The 24,377-nt window shown below is 41.0% G+C and overlaps 1 protein-coding gene across 1 annotated transcript; it reads right to left on the reverse strand.

Moving 5' to 3' along the window:
* Positions 1-5,421: 5,421 nt before the first annotated feature.
* Positions 5,422-23,632, reverse strand: cmya5 (cardiomyopathy associated 5). Its single transcript, XM_064296763.1, has 13 exons — positions 23,129-23,632; positions 17,091-21,132; positions 14,558-14,653; positions 13,761-13,994; positions 12,989-13,011; positions 11,172-11,293; positions 10,775-10,909; positions 9,287-9,433; positions 8,613-8,760; positions 7,637-7,770; positions 7,080-7,194; positions 6,782-6,958; positions 5,422-6,080 (listed from the first exon to the last, which is right to left on the reverse strand). Exons 1-13 carry the CDS (start codon positions 23,254-23,256, stop codon positions 5,831-5,833), a joined length of 5,751 nt encoding a protein of 1,916 aa, XP_064152833.1. The 5' UTR covers positions 23,257-23,632; the 3' UTR covers positions 5,422-5,830.
* Positions 23,633-24,377: the final 745 nt, after the last annotated feature.

Here is a 24,377-nt window from a genome sequence, read left to right on the forward strand (position 1 = left end):
ATGAATGCTGTCATTTGACTGTCCTGTCGGGGCAAACATTGCATGTATTAGTCTGTTCTACTCTAGCAAAGCATCAGAGATTTAAGGGACTTATTATTTTCTATGAACTGAGGGTCAACTATTCAGATTGACCACACGGTATATCATTTTACATGCTTTATATTGATTCCTAAATTGCTTGTGTAGTCAGTCTGCAGAAATATCAGCCAATACTCGGGCATGTTTTCCTGTCATTTGCCCATGTTTTCAGTTTATTTATTGTGTTCTATTGTGAAGTGGTGTCTAAAAGGCCAAAATGGCAGGCACTCGATTGGAATGTTGGAATTCCACACAATTTCCACATTTTTGGAGACGGCAGAACCTTCCTCTTGGAGCGATATGCTTTTTGGAAATGCAGTGGACAGGTTGAGTTTCATTCCACTCCTTGTTTTCAGTCTTTGTCTGGCAGGTTCTTTTTTCCTGTGCAATGCCAGGAAGTGTCTGTATTTTCTCCAGTTTGGAACAAAATGTTCCATGTGAGGCGTCTGCATTTCTGTCTGGTATCACACGTTAAAAGGTCTAATGGGTCTCCTTATCCAAAGGCCTGTCTGCAGCTGGCCATGTTTGGCCCTTGTCCCACTGTCATTGTGCTCTACAGTGATCAAGGAGCTCTGCACAAAAAAGAACACAGTCGGTACATGTTATCTGGCAGTTCAGGAATTGGGATTAGCACAAGAGGGAGATGAGAGTTAAGAGCATTTTGGCATATGATAGAGGGACAGAGGCTCTGAACACATCAATCTCCTGTGGACCTACAGCCAGAACCCCTGGTGCCATTGTGGCAGTATACTTTACAGTAAGAGAGGGCTGTACTTTAAAGTTCAGCCAACAGAACTTAATTTAAATAATATCAAGGAAAATATCTATAATTATATAGTTATTCAGAACTAACAGCAACAAAGAACCAGACATGTCATATAGATATTCAAATATTAGAGTTACTACAAACTTACTACAAATTTCCCGTTTCCCTAACATAAACATCTAAATAAGTAGTTTTAGGTGAATGTTCATGGAAGCGCAATATAAAAACCTACACAGATTTCCAGTCATTGTGTCTTGAACCGTAGGCAACATGAAAATAATAAACAATGTGTGGAGCAAATTAATCAATAACTCCCTCATCAAACAACCATATGACTTGTCTCAGTCGTTTGATCATGCAACGTTTCTTTTCTCTACGATCCCAGCATGAAAACTGGAGATGCCCATTGATAATATGTGGGACAAGTTAATGAAACATCTGTTTTACATGTCGTCCTGCAGTAACCGACTGAAAATATTGCACTAATATCCCCTCATTCCTCTGGTCTAATTAGAGAAATGCGATCTGGTCAAAAATTCAGACAAAAAGTGAACAGCAGCGGGGAATATCATTAAACATTGCACCACTCCTGAAAATGCATCACGGTTGAATTTTTCTATCATTACGTACGGTCGACACTCAAACGGAATTTACGTGCGCGGTGCCATTATTGGAGGGTGTGTTTGGGAATGGAAACCCTGCGTAATCGGTCTCTGCTTCTGTGGAAGTACCCCAGTCACCTCCTGGCATTCGAATAAGCAGTAGGCCTACACTCGCGGCAGGTAGGACTGCAATGAAAGAATTCATGAACTGCTGAAAAACTACAGGCGCTTTTCTCTGGACACACGCTTTCAGATAATGGGACTAATATTTAAAGAGGAGTGAAACATAAAATAACTAAAAATAAATGGCATTATGTTTGAGCTATAGGTTTCAGGTTTATTATTGCTTCAGTCACAATATAGCCTTTGAATAAATTGTTATAGCGTGACATCTAGTGGTCGGAATCTGTAAAATCTTCAAATGTTTATGATGGAAAATGCTCAGTATTATTTGTTTCCAATCGTAAGCAGACTAATGTGCCAAAACAGCTGACGCACACAAGTGTCGTATATGGAATATCACATAGGATAGTGGATAACATTTTAGCTCAGGGAAAACAAGATGACTATATGACAAGTATTTACAATCTGAACTATTTTACAGCATGAACTGAGGAGTGTGTGCAGACTAAGAAGCATCATGAAATATGATAGAACTTCAAAGTTATAGGAAGCAGATGCTCAGATATATTCATAAGAGGAGACTGGTCATAGAACTCAATCCTTGTTTATTGCCATTTAATTTTAACCTATGTCTTTTCAACTGGATCACATTCTGTCAAAATGATGTGGAGTCAGAACAACTTTCAACATCTGCACAAAATGGAAACTTTTCACACAAGTAAGTTCACCGAGAACAGCCACAGAGGAAAACAAAGTCCACACAAATATTGCTTTGGCTTTAAAACACCCTCAACTAACACATTCCGACGGGTTAGTTGAGCCGCCTTCATCTGCAACCTTTCTTTCACATACAGTGCCAACAGTCTACTATATGCACACATAAGCAATATAAAATGTACATTCAATCATACTTATAAGAACGTTTGTGGCTTGAACTGAACAGTCAGCCTCTTCTCACCATCCAATGAGCAACCGCACTGAACATCCCTGGAGAGTCAGTTTAAGTCAAGTGTTTCCCAGTGCTGCTGCATGGTGTCTTGCGTCATCTAAAATAAGACACTCATAAAACACAGCTGTCCCCAGAAAGAAAGAAAAAAAAAACACACACAAACACACACAGAGGACACACGACAAGCACGGCCTCCTTGTGTGTACACCCATGCAAACTGCACTCAGATGAAAGACTGCTCTGAGGGATGTCACGTTTCCCAAACGATACTTTGGTCATTGAAAAATAATTAGTATTTCAGCTATGGAGAACCATATGAAATGTCCATTTGAGTTTATCCTTACATTTTCCGGTAAATGTCCGGGGAAGAGACAATATAAAAGTTAACAACCCAGTGTTTAACTCTGACCAACCAAGACTCACAACAATATGGACCAGTAAGGCTGCTCTTGAAAAGCTTTGCGTCCAGCCTTAGGCGAGTTTTATTTGCTTGTGAAGCTACCCTATTTCTGTTAAGATCATTTTGTCTGTTTTATTTTCTTGATGTTTACAGTATATTATACATCTCACACCAATCCTGTTTTCTTGGCTGTGAGGACAGTGGTTTTAGAACCGAAAACCACAATTATGCTTCTGTCTTAAACAACATTTTATTCTTCAAGAAAATTCTAATCGATTCTGGTAGAATCTAAGATTACTGACCCAAAGATACAGTATCTGCCAATTTATATAAATAATGTCTTTTGTCTATAAAAATACTTGTTATATAAGACTCTGCCATCACTGATGTTCAGCATAATTAGAAAAAACATACTTTCTCATAGTGATGATTAATTATACAATATTCATTCAACAAATAAAATGTATAGAAATGCATCTTTTTTCATCTATTAACCTATGACCATCTATGTAATAAGGGGGACTTCTATACAATTCAGAAATACACAATGTACAATGTAAAAAGTGATCCCTGTTTAGCCACCCTCCACAACCCCCTGACCCCCCCCCCCCCCCCCCACCCCCCCAGACCTCCAGTCCTAAATCAGAGAACATCAAACATTATGAAGATTTGTCTGGGAAGAAAATGAAACAAAACCATAGCACCACAACAAGTACAAAGGGTATTTACATAAAGCACAGTATTCACAGGACAATATGAAGAACAGGCAAGCAGGTGAAAAAAGTAATTACGAGTTTAGCAATTTTTACCTTTTTCAGCGTTTCTGCTAAAAGGTCAAAAAATTTTTAATTAAAGTCTAATATACATGCAGTTCTTCTCACTCCCTCATTTATAAAAAAAAACATCTCTGTTTGGCAACTGACCAAAATAACTGTTCACAACAAAACAAAACACTTAACTATAACTATGAAAATGTGCCTAGTGGGTAGCTTGTAAATTTCAGTATGGTACTACGAGTTAGAGAGGGAGGATGACTAAAATTGGTTTGATTTAGCCTACAGTAACAATAGTAAAAAAACGTAATGTGTATTTAGCTATTGCCATGGATACAATAAAGAATCAAAAATAGCCTCAAACCCTGCTTTAAGAAAACTTTGTTAATGGAAAGCAATTAGAATAATTGCTTAAAACAAAGCCTAAACAATTTATTTTATTGTCAAAGATTCCATCTGAAATACGCTATAAACCAATTATATATGCCTTTAATTTGTGTACAAAATATTATATAAACAAAATAACTGGATACACATGTTGAAAAGAAATACAAAGATTAAGGCCAAAATCAGATTTTCCACAGGGAACAATGAAATCCTGCTTTATGGCAAAAGCCTTTTTTTTGTCATAGGCAAAAAAACAACAATAAAATAATAAATCGATACTTCTTCTTTTGGTTCCGAAAACATTTATCTGAAGTTGGCCTTGGTTTAAAAAATTTTTTCCAAAGTGCCGAGAACCGAAAAAAAAGGTGAAAATGACAGCTGTGAAGACAAACTAAAACACCACTCTTTTCAGACAGTAAAACGTTTAGTACACACTCCAACGCTAAGTGATTCTCACTGTACTGCTGATCATATTTACATCTGAAACACACATAACACACAACTGTTAATTCTTGAGTCAAATCTGCCTTCATTTGCTGAAGTGTGTGTGTGTGTGTGTGTGCCTGTGCGTGTGTGTGCATGCGTGCTTGTGTTTGTGTGTGTGTGTGTGCGTGCATCTATGCATTTGTAGAATAAATTAAGCACAAGTGAAATTTTTTCATGCACTCTCCCAAAATAATTACATTTCCCTGTCTCACCAAGAATCTAAACAATCAATACTTGTGCATTGTCCTCTACAGTTGCTACATATTCAAATTTCTATTGTCTTGACTTGTCTAATAACTATTTTTTTTTATTGAGCATTTATTTACTTATGCTTGTTTATATGTAAACTGTAAAAAATTTATGATTAAGGCTTTCAGATTTTGGCCAATGTAAGATTTTATTCTCAACAGATAGTGCTCATAACAAAGTCTCTGAGGTCTCAAATAGTCTAATAATGCTATTACTCACACACAGAAGCTAATAGCTCTTCACTCAGCACCCACCAAATTGATACCCCAACAACTTTCATCACCCGTCATCGTCTCTTCGTCACTTCTATAAAAATGGCTGCCTGTGTCACTGTCAGCCTCACATGATGAAAGGGTGACAGTCTGCTTTTCGGGGTGATGGTCTCCTTCAGTCTGCTCTCCCATGATGGAGGCTGCTGCCCCACATTACCCTGCTCTGACAGATGTTAACCGATTTAAATCACTTTTCCCTCCGAAAGCAATAATGGCTGAAATCAGAACTGAGGAAACGTGTGATAGGTCAATTCACAGGATGAGCGATAAGACCTCACTACCCCCATCACTCACCGCTTATGCAACATGCAACGAGGAGGCATTCAAACACAGTGAGAAAGCCCTCTTATCTTTAATAAAATACACTGTAAATGATATTTGTTTAAAAATATTTACATTTATTTTTCCCCTGAACCATCTTAACCATTGCACATAACCTTAGCTAAAGAAAGTGCTTCACTGCACTGCTAAACACTATGCTGGCATCTACATAAAAAATGAAGGATACAGTACTACCCAACTGTGATAAATCAGTAAAGCAATATTTCTATACTCATAAATGTCTGATCACAATCACACGAGCATAATTAAAGTACTAAACATAGCAAACTAGCAAAAAATTCTTCCTTGTTTCTCCTGACTTGTTTTTCAGCGACTCTCATCTCCGATCCGACCCACGATGGGGTGTACGTGTTGGTGCGTGCGTGTTTTGGGTCGATGCGACTGAGAGCGAGACTGGCACGGGTTAGTGCTTGGCGAACTCGGGCACCTCCGAGACCATGTGCAACTCCAGGGCGCCAGGCCGCTCCAGTGCCAGCACCGCCTGGCACCCGCTGGCGAACCTGTGCCAGTGCGACCCCAGGAGCTGCCCGCTCTGGGCGTTGAAGAAGGACAGCCGCCCGCGGATGAAGTCCAGCAGGGTGCCGATCCTCGTGGGCACCTCCACCGTAAAGATGGCGGTCTGCGCATTGTCGTGGAGGAGCTCGAACCTGCAGCTACGGTCACAAATGGACAGGGGAGTACATTACTTAACATCTCTGATAGATATCCGATTAACAGCCTTCCCCACACGGTGAATGTTTGAGGGTATATTTTTAGCAGATATTCAAGCCCCAAGATTTCAAAGACATGAGAACATAACTGACCTTATAAAAAAATACCAACAACAACTGGCATATAATCTACCTGATGCTGCAGTGCATACACACTCTGGTTGGGTGACTGTTGTTGGCCAGGTCTGACAGTGTTGCTAATATAACTCAGGGGAATGTACTTATCCTCTTTTATATAATTATTTATATTATATAATCGTTTCTCTGGATAACATGATCTGCTAAATAAATGTGATGTACTGTGAGGCTACAGAATTAATCCAGGAATGCTGTTAGCGTCATTTGCATTGCTTCACCTAAACACACACTAGGCTCATCTGCATGCTCTATCCAATTCCACTCTTTCACATTTTAAAAATGTCACTCTTTCAAATCTGGAAGTTTTATTGTAGGCTGATTGGCTGAGTGATTGTTTCAGTTTGTTTTCCATTGTCTAAATAACAAATAAACATTGGCCATTTTACTTCTGATACATTTAGTTATTTGGTCTTCCTATTGTCGCCATGGCAGCCAGTCTTGCTGACAGAAAGCGATGTAAAGCCACAGGCGGCCGTGGAACACGTGTAAAGCGACGGTAGTCTCACCTGGTTGCCGTGGGAACACAGTGAATGCACCAGGAAGTGCTGTCCTCCCCCAGTGGGTTGTCGCGGGCCGTCTCAGGATACGCCACACCGATCCTGTAGGCGTCGCTGCTGCCCACCGTCGTCTCCCAATAGTGGTACCCACGGGGGGGCAACAGCTCCCCCTGGATACTCAGGCACCTGGGGGAGGAGGATAAATTTCAGCAGCTGAACCTGCCCCCTCCCCCCCCAGAGAAGCCCCAGTGCTGGGGGGTGGGCTTCGGTGGGACGGTGTAATATGGCGACAGAGTGGAGCTCTTACTCATTGATGTTGGCCCGTTGGTTGAAGGCCTCCTCGTGGTAGTACACAGTGGCCCGGTCTTCAGACAGCTCCAGAGCCGGGGGGGCCGAGTCCGGCAGCAGGTGGAACCTGGTGCCTGGACAAGCCCAGGGGTCAAAGGTCAAACCGGCTCAGAAAAGCAGCGCCCACCCAGGCAGACGGCAAAAGAGAATAACTGGCCAGTCAATCATGCAGCACCCAGACAGAGGGTAAGCCAGCCTGTCAGACTGACGGACTGATCCAGAAGGATTTAAAGACAGAAGCAGTGCTGGGAGAAAAATGCACAGAATGACGTGTGAATTTCTCAGCTGAAGTATTACACAGGGCTGGTCTCAGCGCTCAGCGGTTTGTATTATTTTCCACACGTTTATCTTATTTTAACTCAAACTTGAAATAACTGTATTTTTAGAAAGATCTTTTTTATGTTTACCCAGACAAACAAAGCACAAACAGGGCAGGTGTCCAACAAAGCACTTTCCCTGGGTGCTGCGGTGGTCTCATAACGCCTCTCAAAGGATCGGTGTTCGCCGGAGCCTCACCTCTGGTGGAGATGAGCGCGGCCTCACTCTGCTCGCTGGCACCGAAAGAGTTGGCGGCTTTGATGTAGAAGAGGTAATTCTCGCTTGCGAGCAGCAGAACTTTCTGCTCGCACTCCCGTATCCCAGATGTGGACCTGTCCAAAGCAACAGCGCGGTCGGTGGAAATATCCTCAATATACGCAAGGTTAAATGAGAGGCTAACAGATTTTACAATACGACGTTCCCACTTGCCCTCTGGGGAGCAAGAGAGAAGAATGACTGGGAAAGTGGTGAAGACGATTATGCACCCGGACAAGATAATTATGGAGACGATGAGAGTGAGAATCACCATATTTAACATGATTGTCTAGACCTTGAGGATGAACAGAGGAGTTCATGTGGTAGTAGGCAAGAACAAATACTTGAAGCAACAAAAAAAAACATACTGGAAATTAGGAACCCAGTAGAATGCAATTTAAGGCAAAAAAATTGTTTCACAATACACAATGTACAAATTAAATAGAGTAACAATGGGAAAATGTGTGTACAGATCAAACCTTGTACATATAGTACAAATCAAAAACATTATATACTGTATATACATATATATTATTTATGTATGTGTGCCTCTATTATTATTATTTTTAAATACAATTTTAAGCAGCCACAAGCCACGCACACACAGAGACCCATTGATACGCGTTTTCTCAGGGCTAGCCACAGGTGCCTGGACGGCCAGCAGGAGTCACTGGTGCAATGAAAAATACTATATGCCTACCGACTGCATCCATTCCATATCCCTGAGCAATGTTAATCCAATTACGCACCACTCCTGTGGCTTTTATTATTTGTATACGCATGGAGCACAAAGTGCTCCATATAAATTCATTTTTCCTGATTTTTCCTGCAGAGGAGTGAGTACGTGTGTGTGTGTGTGCGTGTGTGTGTATATATGTATGCGTGTGTGTGTATGTGCGCGCAATGTCACGGGACCCACCTAAGCCCCTCCCCCTCGCAGGCGTACTGTCGGCAGTACTCCAGGGTGTAGCTTTCCACCGCGTTTGGGTGAGTGGGGCTCCAGCGTATGATGGCGGAATCCCAGCATACCGTGCACTTCTCCGTGTCGATCACGGGAACAGAAGGTGCTGGAACACAAGACCGCAGCTTGTACCCTCCGCGCGTTAGCGCCCCGACACTCGATGCTGGGGTTCCACCATTTGGCAGCAGAAGGAGATCCCCAGGGCCAGGCACGTAAAAGGCAGTGAGGGCTGCCCTCAGCCCCAGCAGTACTTTACCCTGCGGCTATCATCAAATGCTAACTATAGCACTAATCTCAGCTGGGGACAAATGTGAAATTGAGATGTGATTTAATTTGGTTAACCTGTAAAGGGGAGATGACATGCATACTAGGAAAAATTACTGCAAAAAAAAACACATAGTGCACAAAGACTTCAAGATGTTTGTGTGACAAGAAAGCATAAATAAAAAACATGCATCATGAATCACACACATTACTTGAAATCTGATTGAGTGACTTTACAAAAGAGAAAATTGTGTACGGATAGAGAATTCAGCTGATGAAGGTGTGAACAGCAGCACACCCACTGGTTCTGAAGGTGTGGAAGGCAGTACACTGACTGGTTATGAGAGTGTGGAGGGCAGTACACTCACCAGTTCTGAAGGACAGCTTCTCACTTGGCAGGCTGCAGCCTGTGTAGTTGACAGCCATCACCCACACCTTGTAGCACTTGTCTGCTTCCAGGTCCTCCAGTGTGCAGTAGCTCTCCTTCACCGTTACTCTGTACTCCTCAGATACGGCTGGGGTTAAAGGTCAAAAGACATTTAAGAATACAGACAACGCTCCCAATGGGAGAAGCTTGCCTAAGATACCATTTACAAAAAATACAGGCACCGCTCCCAATGGGAGAGGCTTGCTTAAGATCCCACTCATAAAAAACACAGGCACCGTTTGCAATGGGAGAAGCTTGCTTAGGATACCATTCACAAAGATTCTTTTGAGGAGTGCACCAGCACCAGCACGAGGCTTCCGGAATTCCCACTGCACCATGTTTTAGGTCTTTGATGGATTGTATTTTTAGCTACCCCACCCTTAAGTCATATTTCACAGAGAAGCGCTGTACAAAATTGCACTGCTGATGGCTTGCATTTGCCCTTAATGTTGTTATTATGATCACAATTCTAACAAAGGGACCGGGACATATTATTCAGAGATAATTTAACAGCTGTAAAACTGCTCGTATGAATCCAGTCTGCACATATGAATCTAGTCTGCACGTATGAATCCAGTCTGCACACTTGAATCCAGTCTGCACATATGAATCTAATTTGCACATATGAATCCAGTCTGCACATATGAATCCAGTCTGCACACATGAATCCAGTCTGCACACTTGAATCCAGTTTGCACGTATGAATCCAGTCTGCACACATGAATCCAGTCTGCACACTTGAATCCAGTCTTTGTGAGACCCTTCAGCACCTACTGTTATTTAAGGACAGGAGAGGCAATTGAGAGGGAGTCAAGTGACTGTGACGTGCGGAGTACTGGTGTTCTCACTTAATTAACTACTGAACAAAGATGGCAGAGGCCAAGCTATGAAGGCCGCATCCAATATAAATCACAGCACTTTGGGGAATATATTTAACGCCGTGTAAAAGCAATAAAAATTCTCCCACTCAGAATCACAGAGTACAGTGCTATCATTACATATTTCTTTTCGATTCACATGGTCTCAGGGGCTAAGTTTAACCAACGTAAAACACAAAAAACCTTGGGAGCCAGAAAGGGGAGATTAATTTGCTTTCAACTCAATTAACAGTTTTACTGCAGGGCAAACAGTTACTTATCTGTACGGCAGAAAAGTCTTGATTAAGGTTAACTCATTATGAGATTCAGATTCTTATCGCAGACTTGCAAACGCATTGATTCATTGATCTGTGCTGTTTAATAAAATGGAGACACTCTCACATTGTAGGAAACCTCTGAAAATGTATTATTGTAAAATGAAAACAGGAAAGCATTATCATCAAGATAAGGATCTGCCCTTATCGTCTTTGCTCGCTTGCAGAGGTTGTTTGCAGCAAAATCAAGAATGGAATACGAAATTGCAATTACTGCAACTTATCTGGTGGCTGTACCTCCTTGAGGCTCCTCCATACAGTAGACCTGAAAGCAGTCGATGATGTCACCCTCGTTGACCTTCCAGTAAACCGTGACGGAGGTGCTGGTGGCCGAGTTGGGCTCCTGTGGCTGTAGGTGGGGCTTCTGAGGGACTGGGGGACACAGAAGAAGCTGAAGAGCTACAATAGCACACAGCAGCACAAAATAACACTGACAATTCAGACCAATCAAATTTGTTCGTAAATGGGTTTTCTGAAAAGTTAGACAATATGAATTGTGTCATAAAACAGTCCTTTAATTAATTCTATTTATATCCTCAGAAGACCTGACAAACCTCTACTCCGCACTCACCTGGGATTCTCTATCCCTCACTCACCTGGGATTTACTCACTCACCTGAGATTCACTCACTCACCTGGGATTCCTTTCAGTTCCTTTCGGCCATTTCCAGAGGGGCTCTTCGCGTAGTCTTCAAACAGGGGGAATGCACTGGGGGTGAGCTCCAAAGATAGAGCAGCATCCAGAGCAGTGGTCAAGCTATAAACACAGGCAAACCTATCAACACCTCCTCACAATCCTATCAATACCCCCCTCACAATCCTCTCAATACCCCCCTCACACACCTATCAATACCCCCGACACAAACCTATCATACCCCCTCACAATTCTATAAATACCCCCTCACAATCCTATAAATACCCCCCTCACAATCCTATCCAATACCCCTCTCACAAACCTATTACCCCCATCAGAAACCTATCAATACTGACCCAAAACTTATAATACCCTCAGAACCTATAATACCCCTCTCAGAAACCTATCAATACCCCCCTCACAAACCTATCACTACCCCCCTCACAAAACCTTAATACTCTTGAAACTTCAAAGCAACTGCTCATTTAACGAAGGATGGATTTTTGTTACACTGTGGTTAACTGAAACATGAGAGATTCAGTATGTTTTACCTTGTAATTAAGCCTTTGGATGTATAACTTAGGTCACAGAACAACAATTAAGGGCATTGCAATTCATCTCAAATTAAAAAAAGATGACACCCCCAGAATTGCAAAAATATCTTTTCATTTTCATATCCATCATTCAGTAATACATAATACATCATTCAATGTAACATATGCATAATAAACTTAAGATGCTGACTTGTGAATTATGAACTCCTGGTTTTTCCATTTAAGCCGTTTGGAGTTGTTTATCTTTTATTTAATTAGACATATTTCACCAAGGGAAATGATTGTGTTAGCAAGAAAATATGACACATTTATTACAAAATGATGATATAGCTGTGATACACACATGAACATCACGTATATGTGTCAGGCAATATTTCAAACAACGTGAAACAATTGCCATTAGAAAACTGATGAGGAAAATCATCTTAAACCAGTCCAAAAATCATATCGTTAGCCATCAATTACACAGAAATTAAACATTTGCTTAAATTGCAATTTCCTTTTAGATAAGGTAACAGTAACAAACAAGTATTGTTGTCAACTGTGGATCTTAGATTTTTGTAAATGCACGAAAACACATGCTTAATTAGAAATTAGTCCAAGGCTCAAAGTAACTTTGAACACACTCGTGAATATTATATTATATTGAAACTCTCCTAAAAACATTCCCAAGAACATGCAGGTTTGCAACCTAAAACAATATAAACATAACAACATAACACTGATATTGTCACTGAAAATCCTAATCGTAATAGTAGGCCTGTCCCATCCCTGTAGTTTCCTCTGTGAATTCCGGATGGTGCATGGTAACTCTAACATTACTGTACTTTCTGTGTGCTATATGTAATATGTAGTCCAACAGCCAAGCTGATGAGATTTGATGAGACCAAATGCTACTGAGGCTGTTATTAGCTCCAGTAAGAACACAGAGAGGTCTACAGTTTACAGATTTTACAAATACTTTACATATTTCATGATTTCCATTCAGAGAAATGGCTCTGCCTCATTCTGCCTTACTTGGTTAGTACATTAAAATCCAACTTAAAGCATTAAAGCATGCTTCCAGAAAGGTAGAATACACACAGACTGACATCTCTGCATCATAAAATATTGTTTGTGTTGCTTTTATAGCAATATCACACAACAGACCAAAACAACATGCATATAACATAAAAATGCACTTCAGACAAGCTATCCCATCAGGCTTGCTAAGTCATTATTCCTATGATTAAGTAGACGGGTATAACAAACGCATTTCCGTTACCTCGTGTTAATGTCTTTGGATGACTGGGGGTAGGAAAGAAGGAGAAATATTTGATTAAATAAATGATTTCTGGAAAATGACGACGCTGGTAAAGGAACCTACAGCCCGCAGATTAGATGAACACCAATTTATCGTGCAGAGAAAACTGGTACATGATGACATCATGATCGTGTGTACCTTACAATGATGGGACTATCAGGCTATGCAGTCAATGAGAGACATAATGGACATGAAAACATACTAATGCATGGCACCTAATGGAAAACATCTCTTAATTTACTGTTGGTTTGTTTGCATTAAGCCTTTATAACTGAAATAGAAATGGCAAACTTTTGGTTTATTTGAGCAACGGAAGTTGCTAAAAATGGCTGACATTAAAACTGGGTTGCTGGAGAAAAGGGAGTAAAATGTCATGGCAGGTCCAGTAACCCCAGCAGCTGAAAAAACTCTGTAAATACTTATTCGAGCTAGAGTTACATACCTCCACTTCTACAAAAGGTAATTTTCTGCCCCAATTAATTAATGGTCAATTTAACCAATTTAATCCTGATCGAAACTATTGTGTTATGAAGCTGAGACTGCTCCAGGATAATGGAAAAGGGATTAAATTGTGGTTTGCATGGCTCTTGTGAGACCAGCTGTCTGATACCATAGATATCATGATAGCAGCAGGACTGCACCCTGTCCTGAACAACACACACTAGTACTGCAGCGATATGCCTAGAAAGCTCTGTGTTTCAGTTATCAAATAAAGACAATATATTGGACTCACAGTCTCAAGTGTGAGTGGATCCGTCTCCTCGATCTCCTTGGTGGACTTTTCCAGGGCCTCCTTGGCCGAGTCGATGCTCTCCTGGAAAGAGACGATCCGATCGTAGAGCTGCTCCAGCTTTGCCTTCTTCTCCTCCTCCATGTTCTGGGACATCTCGTTGTACTGATCCATCACCATCTTCATGATCTCATCGTTCTGCTCATCCAGACGCTGCTCGCTGGTTTTGCAGTGATCCTGCATTAATAAGAAAAAGTGCTATAACTGTAACCCTTCATCCTTTTATGGTGTACGAATAACAAATATGTGATGAGAATGTTCTTAACTGAACATTCTATTGCTGATGTAACAATCACTACTGGTAATAGATCCTGTTGCTAGCCACAGGTTTCTTGGCATTTAAATAAAGGTTTTTTTAAAATAAAGTTCTAGAACACCAACCATTAGAATTTTGAAAAAACAAAACATTCCAAAAAACCTACTCTTTCAAGGTTCAATGTAATAAACTCACAAGGCCCATGAAACTGAAGTGACACATTAGATGGTAAGACAGGCCTGACATTCCAAACGATCGCCTATTTTTAACCAGCGATGATCAGCCTTGTGATGTAATACAGGCCTGTCCCATGAGCTTTAAAAAGCCAGCGTGCAGGGGATGTCAAATATAAATATCTGTACCAACTTTGATATCAGTGTATCAATTCAATTGCCTAACACATGCATCCTTTAAGATGGTAGTGCAAGGTGATTTGTTGCCACATAGCATGCCTAGGACAGAAATGCATAATCACTTCTCTTACCTCTACTGAATTGTATGCCAATTCGAGTTCCGACACCAGGTCGGTAACATTTTCTGATCTTTCTTGCAAGACGGAAATACGCTCACTCAGTTTATTCTGAAAAACATGTAGAATATCATTCAATTGTCTGAAAATACTTTTTATTTGAACTGATACATCTTGTTATTTGAAGGGAAAATCAATGTCTGAAGCCATTGAGAAACCAAATCCAGCTGATATCCAAGTAAACATTAAGGGTCTGATTAACTGAGACCATTAGCAGGTGCAAAACCTTTTTAGCACAGGCAAAACTAATAACACAAACAACGACTCGTGCAATATAAATACCTTTACCAATCATTGGTAATGTTATAGGTTTTATAACATTAACATCAATGCAATATGGTTTTGCACATGCTTAAGGTCTTTAGAAATCAGGCCGTAAATCTTATAAAAGCACAAAATTATTTCCAGAGCATTAGGCGGATAAGGCATGCCATCTTTGATATTTCCTGCCGTTCCTTCCACAGCTGTTCTGTGCACACACTACCGAGCCAGCGGCTTCAATGGTGACAGAAATGTCCATGCAGGCGCACTGAAATAGATTTCAGAATTACATTTCTATCTGTGACTCCAAGGGAAAAACAAACAGTTTGTTAGGTTCAACAGGCATTACAGCGGTGCTAGAATTTCCATAATGGGGGCGACATTAGCTCAGGAGGCAGAGCTGTCATCTGGGAATCGGAAGGTTGTCGGTTTGGGCCCCAGTCTTCTGATTGTGTCGTAGTGTCCTTGAGCAAGACACCTAACCCCCCGATTGCTCCCAACGAGCTGGTTTGCACCTTGCATGGCTGCCTTGATAGCCGGTGGTGTGTGAATGGGTGAATGAGAGGCATTCATTGTAAAGTGTTTTGTGCAGTTGGTGCTGGAAAATGTGCTATATAAATGCAGTCCATTTACCACAATGGAGAGGAAAGAAAGCTCCACACAGAGGTGTGTGGTTAGCCGTCAGCAGCCCCAGGCGGGAGGCTGGGAATTTATAACTATTTTGGGCAGAGGAGAGGACACCAACTGGCCACTTCACTCCCTTCTCTCTCGTACTGTAAGCTAGGCAAGCAACATGCAGGGAAGCTCCCACCGACAGTCTCTCGCTCACGGTCTACAAAGGACATTTTCCCCAACATACTCTGTCACTCACATTTGGAAAAAGCTAACATTCGGAATATCTAATGGTAGAATGTCATGACAGATGCTGAGCCATTCTGAGTTGTCCCTGACAACCTTATTCCTCTTTAAAATGCACAATTTTGGTGCCACACTTCCATGTTAGTGGATTGTTCATTGAACTACTGAGTTCTTTAAAGTGGCTGCTTGTGTTTTCACATTCTAGAGAACATGAATTCACTCAATACAGCTATTTGATGAGAGAAGGCAGCAAGCAAATATATTTTCTGTTCAGTTAACATTCCATGTTCTATATTTCATTTTCACATCCTGAAAGCCAAATCAGCAGATTGGGTGCCATAATATTGCTTTCTTCTCCTCCATTTAAGTTAATATAATTGAAAAATGGAATCACAAATGAATCGCCTGATTAAATAAAAATGAATCGTGGAAATTACGCACATTTTGTCCTGAGGCACTTTTTAATATAATTTGATCAGGCGCAGTGAAATTAGTGCTACCAGGAAAGAGATAAATAAAGGAAAGAGAAAGGCATCCACACAGTCTGTCTAGAGAAGTACACTTCTGAACTTGATGGCAGATAAGTGTGCTTCAAATGCTGGCACCCGGGAGACAGTGGAGGCAGATCAGATGTCAGTCATGGACATAAAATGATGTCACAGATGACTTTTTCCACAGATCAAAGCAGAGGATGATGACACAGCTCCCAGTGTGGGAAACGCTGTACAGTGTGTTCTGGGCAGTAGTACTAAAGGCCTGTGGAAACTGTCTACTGGGTAAACAGAGTGTGACCTTGCGTAGCACATCTTCTGACCATCTTTCAGTTTGTCACATTAAAATGATAGAGAGAAAAAAATTCACCCCATTTCATTAAATGCCTATGTTGTGCCTTGTGTTATTATTGTAGTGATATATACCAAACATAGTTTGATCCATTTTTACTGAACTGCAGTAAAAAAGAAACAAGAGTCCTGCACATCTGACTAATGATCTTCATAGCATGCTCCACAGAAGCTGAAAATAATTGGCCACTACGCCAGAGGCAATAACTGTGATGTACAATATTAAGGAAATGATGGCAGCAAATTACAAGTGCTTGGATGCCATTTGACTAGCATTTACCCAGGATGCTCTTTGCTTTTGACTGGATAAAAAAAAATCAATGATACATTATTTATTATAATTTATTATTGTCAAATACACAATACAACTTATAATGTATTCAAAGATTTATATAATATTGATTATGTTAGAGCTGTTCTAATCACTGGTAATGCGCTGGGCCCAGTATCAAGAATCCAGCACCCTGCAGCCCATGCCATGAAAATGAAGACTCTTCAAGAAATTAAGAAATTAATAAGACTCTTACCCTTATTTCCTCATACGCCTTTTCCACAGTCGTGACTTCATGGTCCTGATGTTCACCAGAAAGTTTATCCTCAGCTGAAATTGGGCACCGGCAGACCAAACAGAAGGTGTTTAAGCTTTCTCTTTTCAAATCGGTTTTGACCATTTCAGCCTCAGACAGGGGGATTCCATCCAAGGATTCAATGATTTCATAGTCTGCCTCGAGCCCTTGATCTCTATCGACCTCTTGCATGGAATCAAGGGCTTCATCGGGAAGTTCTGGGGATTCTGTCTCTTTGACTACTTCAGTCTCCAGTTTTGGAAGCTCGCTTGCCTCTTGCTGGGTGATGATATCATAATCCAGTTCTGCGGCCACTTCCTCGTCATGGTGTAGAAACTGGAACGGCTCAGGTGCTGAGAGCATGGCCTCATGGCCAAAGGCAGACAGGTCCTCCTGAGGGGAGAAACTCCTGAGCGGAGGCCTCAGGCCTTCCTCCTCCTCCCCTTCTTCTTCCTCCACTGCTTCAGCCATAACCAATGGGGACAGCCTAAGCAATATCCTCTCTCTGTTTTCAGCGAGTCCTGAATCGGGTTTTAACTGATTATCTCTGTGCCACTCATGAATATTTAGAAGCTCTCTGTCTGTTCCCCTATGAATTTGAGCTTTCTGTGCTTCTCCCACTGCTTCAGTAGAATTCCTCCCATCATCAAGAAACAGGAGCCCATTGTCCTCCGGCAAAATGGCCTCCTCTTCCTCTTTGATCAAATAAGTGTTGCCATCTTTAGATGTTCTGTGTGGAAACTGAGGTTCTACCTTGGATGTCTGTTCAGTTTCTGACATTGAGACATCCTGTTCAACCAGGTCCTCTCTTGCTTCTATTGCTGAAACTGGGTGCTTTTCTTTAACCTCCTCCTCTGTTGTGACTACACAAATATCTTCTGGAGGTTCATTTTTTAAATTAACTTCATCCTTGCTCTCCACATCTGCAGCAGTTGTATCACCTCTTGAAATGTCACTGACAGAGATTATTTCATGTGATAAGCATTCTGGCTCCTCACTTTCAGTTTTGATCTTTTCATCAGGTTCCACAACTACATCTGTTGCTTCAGCTTCCTGATCTACATGTTCTTGTTCAGCTCTCATTTGAATATTTTCACTGTCAGTGACAATTTCCTTGTGTACACTTTCAGCCCTCTTAACATCTACTGATTCTTCCACCCTTTCTTTGGCAATTTCCTTGTCGGTGACTGCTTCTATTTGAATATTTTCACTGTCAGTGACGATTTCCTTGTGTACACTTTCACTCCTCTCAACATCTACTGATTCTTCCACCTTTTCTTTGACAATTTCCTTGTCAGTGACTGCTTCTATTTGAATATTTTCACTGCCAGTGACAATTTCCTCATGTACACTTTCACTCCTCTCAACATCCACTGATTCCTCCACCTTTTCTTTGGCAATTTCCTCGTCAGTGACTGCTTCTATTTGAATATTTTCACTGTCAGTGACAGTTTCCTCACGTACACTTTCACTCTTTTTAACATCTACGGACTCTTCCTCTTTTTCTTTGGCAATTTCCTCATCAGTGACTGTTTTAATTTGAATATTTTCACTGTCAGTGACAGTTTCCTCACGTACACTTTCACTCTTTTTAACATCTACGGACTCTTCCTCTTTTTCTTTGGCAATTTCCTCATCAGTGACTGTTTTAATTTGAATATTTTCACTGTCAGTGACAATTTCCTCATGTACACTTTGACTCCTCTCAAAATCTATTGATTCTTCCTCCTTTTCTTTGGCAATTTCCTCATCAGTGACTGCTTCTATCTGAATAGTTTCACTGTCAGTGACAATTTCCTCATGTACACTTTCACTCCTCTCAATATTTACTGATTCTTCCACCTTTTCTTTGGCAATTTCCTCATCAGTGACTACTTCCTCGCAGGTCTCTTCTGGCTTAACAATTGTCAAGTCAGGGACTATTTCTTGCTGCATAATTGCAACCTCCTGATCTATAGCCTCCCCTTTAGTTCTGTTAATTCCATCAGTGTCTGGGACTGCGCTTTCGAGACAGTGAGCTATACCTGATTCCTTGTTTGTATCTTCTACAGATTCCCTGCCACTGGCTATTTGTTCACATGTTTCTTCAGATGTTACGACTATAATTTCAGGGGCTATTTCTTGATCCATAATTTCAGTCTCCTGATCTACTGCAGCTTCATCAGATTTTATCAGATTTTCTTCTTTGCTGGGGGCTATTTCCTCACATATGGTTTCAGGACTTATAGCTACCTCTAGTCCTTCTGTTGTATCTGTGACAGTTTCCTTAACACTGGCTTTTTTCTCAGATATTTCTTCAGGTTGAAATTCTATTTCCTTCTCTGCCAGACGATCTGAAGGCTGAGTGCTCTCAATCTCTTTCTCCTTATCCTCAACTGGTTTTTCAACATCACACACCTCTGGACTCTTTCTCCCTGTCATGTCTACTTCCTCCTGCTGAATAGCCATCTCTGAATCTTCGGTTTTGTCCTCCGACATCTTGTTGACTGACTCACAGACTTCACGTGGACTTGGGCTTCTCCTAAAACTTTCTGTACTTTCTCCCTTTTCTTTTTCCTCCTTAATATCATCCTCTTCCTCTACACGCGTTAGGCAGCCCGTGAGCTCAAATTCGCTTTGTGACCATATCAATCTGCCCCCTTCAGGAGGATCATCTGCAACAGGCACTTCCTCAGTCACAGGAGTCTCGTCTTTCAAAATAAACTTTTCCAAATACCCGCTTGCATCGTCAGAGTCAGACAGCCGTCTTTGGAAAGACTTCTCAGAGACCACACTCTCCACGTCCGAAAATTCCTCCTCCTTCTTTCTAACACCCACCGCATCCTCGTAGAGATCTGTGTAGTGGAATGACATTGCAGGCGGCTCCTCAAGAAGAATGGGATCTATGATTTTGGGTGGTCCCGAGGGCAGGAAAATTGGTGTAAGAATAGTCTCTTCACTGCCAAACAAGGCTGAACCACTCTCCTTCACAGGACATTTTGAGGGTTCTCTCTCGTCTACACTGTCTTCTTCCTCATTCTCAAATTGCCTGTTGACGTCATGTTCGTCATCGCGTCCACTGCCATAAAACACTTCATCGAGATGCTCGCTCGCTATTTCAACGTCAGTAACAAAAACAAAGGTGTCATCAGACAGGCCATCGGCAGCTTTCTCGTGATTTTGGGAAGTTTTGTTTGCTTCAGTTTCACTCATTTCCAGTTTCTCCTCTGCGTCGACACTTTCACCCGGAATATGCTCATCCAACAATGTAAATTTCTCAAAATAATCCATGTCAGTGGTTCCATCCTTCTTTTTATCAGCTGTGTCCTCAGTAGAGGCAGGGATAGAGGGCTCAACATTAACGGTTTCCACTTGTATTATTACCTGGCCGTTGTCTTCTATTTGAATAATGTTAGCACTGCTTTCCATTGCTTGTGTTTCTTCTTGTGTTTGTTCATATTTTGGAGTTGATTTAATCCTTGGGTTCTCCTCCAAGTAAGATAAGTTATCTGCCAGTTCAGTGCTGTCCTCTTCATCGACTGTAGGAAGTCTTGAAGGTACTACAATGTTAAGTATCTCATAGCCCTCAGAGACAAGGCTAAATAACTCCTGTTCTTTATCCATTTTCGACTCACCATTTTCATCTGTGTTTGCAGGTCTTACATTAGGCACAGAAACCTCCGTCATCAATGGTCTTTCGTTTCCACCTGGGAAATTTCTGGAAGATGGCCTTTTCAATCTTTCTCCAAGCTTGCCTCTGCCGCTCTTTTTTTTCCTTTTCCTGATGATTTTGTCCTCGTCCATGATGATCACAATTTTTCCCTGAGTTCCAGAGCCCTCCAGGCTGTAGGCCTCTGACGTGGAGCTGGCTTCAGAGGCCCAGGGGGTGGAGCAGCGACTGGAGGCCGTCTCCCACACAATCCCACTGTCCTCGCTCTGCACTGTCACCATGGAGAAGGAGGGGTCCATCATGACACACTGGAGCTTTGGCTTTACAGATTCATCCTGCACTATCTGCTTTAAACTGCAACAAAAGCAACAGAAGGAGAGAGCAGGTTAATGGCAATGGTTTAATTTTTTATTAGGGTAGCGTGCCACGGTTCATCCAGGGAACTGCTGGATGAACCAGCTTTTAAATATGTACTGTTGGATTAAAGATGGATTTATTGTACTTTCATAATTGTACTTGCATAAATCAGCCAGTGATTTACAGTTACAACCTGGGAAGGTCCAATTCCTATGTAGGAATTTAAGAAGAGATGATACCTTGGAATTTTTAGTAGTTTCATAATTTATCTCATGACAGAGTACTGTACAACTGATTTTATTTTTGTTTTTTTGCCCTTTAAATAAGAGTCATTTAACTACAAATATTATTTTTAAAGTTAAGAGACTACTATTCTTGTAGGTGCCTGAGTAAATAATTTAGTCATAGTCACAGGCAAGTACTAAGTGTGGACTTGGTCTGCAGGGTTCTCTGTAGGTACAGGCGATATAGCAGGGACATCACAGGCTTGCATATATCGGAGGGAAAACATAAACTACATTTTGGAGCAGTCAGTAAAGACACTCCTTACACACACCAGATGGGACCAGCATACATAAAAAAGGTACAATTGGCTTGATCCCACCTGAAGCAAGGCACGCTGACTAATGCTGCATTAGCTGCAGATATGTCAGGCACCCACAGGGTATTAATCTGGTTTGCAACTTCTGCAATTTCTGGCACAATATTTACCTATATTTTGATTTCCATTGGCCTACCCATTAAAAACTTTAACTCAGAAAGAGTAATGAGGAGACTGAAAATGTGGTAATGTAGTTCCTAGCATGAGATTGATTGCACCACAGCAGGTTTCAAAAAACTGAAAGCTTGGTAACTGTTGTAAACAGGTGGGGGTGAGTGGTTAAGTAATGACCCATAGATGCTAGACTTAACTGGCAGGGCTTGTAAGTGATCTGAATTATGAAAGGTTAACACAGTGCGCTGGAAGGCCTAAATGCATGTGATATTAAATAACATTATTAAGGCTGTGTGCAATGTACCCCTCTCACACTTTTTACCATCTGCCCCTCGTCACGTTTCTGTTGTTCAGAACCATCACCACCACGCTGTATCTCTTCTCTCCTTTCTCATCAAAACCACTTGAACGTAGAGCATTTAATCATGGTTCTCACTTTCCACTGAACTGCAGGAGCAGCTAGTTTGCTTTCATGGATGGACAGGCTATGGAAATGGATATTCTCTCAGTGAGTGTGCTGCTCTACTGAGTGAGATCGGCTTGTCTTTCGAGGGCCTTGTATTCAAATCTGTTATGTCTGAGAAAAGCATTTCCCCATTACTCTAATCCTAGTAATGGATTCCACAATGTACACATAGATCGTCCTACAAAACACAAGTAAGGACAGCAGCTGAGTGCATGCACATATTAATAATCGTAGTTCACTACTTTTAATATTTAAAAGTTTACTAGGTTGGTCTAAAAACCTACAGGATGACACCACACAGTGTATCATATCCATCACAATGCATTGTTTTGCATATATAGGGACCTAGATATATATTGAAATGAGCCATTTGCATGTATTCAATCACAATTCCACTACCACTTGCACAAGCGAAGCCTCCGTTTAATAAAGATAAAATAAAAAGTGTCTTATTTCAATATCTTCCCCATTACACAGTTGTATTGAACCATTTTACATTTATATAAGGCCAAATTGCCTTAACAATTGATTCAGGTTTAACAACGCATGTTTCACTGCACAACCATAACAACATGTCTCAGGATTCAAACCATCTTTCTGTGCAAGGCTTTAATATTCGAACCCCGACATACCCTGTTTTTATCAACTGCTACCATCCCTTAGGTGTACACCCAACACTTTCTAATCAAGCAACAGAAACAGAAAAGAGGTTTCATAGTCGTAAACTACAAATTAGTAAATTAGTCAAATCAATTTACTAATTTGTAAATTGGCGAGCTAGTTCGACAGTGAAAATATTTCAATTAGCCTACCTGTTGCGGAGCTCCTCGACCTCATCTTCCTCGTCGTTAACATCTTCCCCAGATGGGTCATCCTGTGACTCTGTGATAGAAATCTCGGACTCGATCCTGTCACCATCTTCTTGTAAGTTATTATCCATTTTACCGTTTTTGTTTTATTTCAGTTTCCTTTAAGCCCCTTTTTGTCCTCTGGAGTGTGGCTCTAGAATTGTCATTCCAAGTTGGACGCTCTCCGTGTCTGAATCAGCTCACTCTAGAAATAGAAACGAAGTCGACCGTATTCCCCTGTCCTGATGGGGGTGTTCGTTATATGAAAAATGCCACTGGGTCTCACTGCCCCCTATGTTTATCATTCTACCCCAGCATCGCCTCGACGGTCATGCTGTAAATCGCGCACAAATAATAGGTTTACAAGAGTGATAACTGCCATTCACGACCTAAAGTACTTCTGGAAAATGCATATGTTCTTGTTAGTAACTAGACCGGTGTTTGATAGTATACCTCTGTGCTGAGATGAGGTGGACTTCCAAGTGTCACAAAACACCGCGCAACCCAACTTTAAAGATCCATTTTCCTACCCTGTGCTAAAAATATAACTGCGCTCTACCACCAGGCTATCTACACTATGCGGGACTCATAAAATTTTGTGTAACTAGTAGAGTGAAAACAAAACGAGAACACAACAATAAAAGCACAGCGGAGACGTCATTGTTTGTCTTTGGGGAAAATATCAAAATGTATTCATGCAATACTATTAGTAGTATAACAAAAGGAGAGATTGTGACTTCGTGAAGAACTTCACCTCCGACCATATTCTACCTTGCACAAAACGTAGATGTCTTTCAAATAATTAAATAATTTCAATTAAATCATTGAGCTCTCTGGAAATATAATTTCCCACCGCATACAATGTAATTGAAGTTGATGTGTTAAAAAACATGTTAAAAATGAATAACCATACACATTTTTTATCGAATGTTTACGCACTATGCACACAACGCGCATCAACAGAATCGAAGTAAAACTTTTTTTTTCCAATTACAGCTGCACTGAAGGTCTTGCAATTCTTCCAATGAAGTGGAACTTCCAAAAGTTATAGAACACATTTTAATGTTACTGCAATTTGATCTCGTCACATAAGTGATTTTTTTTCTTTCTGATATATACCTGACCAATGACAATAACATCAAAATAATACAAAACATTTTCGAAGAGTTTTAAAAATACACCCACTGCAATCCAATGTGCATAGCCTAGTAAA

Source organism: Anguilla rostrata, chromosome 10, assembly GCF_018555375.3.
Source record: "Anguilla rostrata isolate EN2019 chromosome 10, ASM1855537v3, whole genome shotgun sequence".
Taxonomy (NCBI): domain Eukaryota; kingdom Metazoa; phylum Chordata; class Actinopteri; order Anguilliformes; family Anguillidae; genus Anguilla; species Anguilla rostrata.

Excerpts from the sequence above, each read along its gene's own strand:
- cmya5 (XM_064296763.1), bottom strand. The coding sequence starts at position 23,256 with ATGGATAATAACTTACAAGAAGATGGTGACAGGATCGAGTCCGAGATT. Across the intron at positions 10,910-11,171 it reads GGAACTGAAAGGAATCCCAG|TCCCTCAGAAGCCCCACCTA; the intron begins GTGAGTGAGTGA and ends TGTGTCCCCCAG. Across the intron at positions 7,195-7,636 it reads CGCGCTCATCTCCACCAGAG|GCACCAGGTTCCACCTGCTG; the intron begins GTGAGGCTCCGG and ends GGGCTTGTCCAG.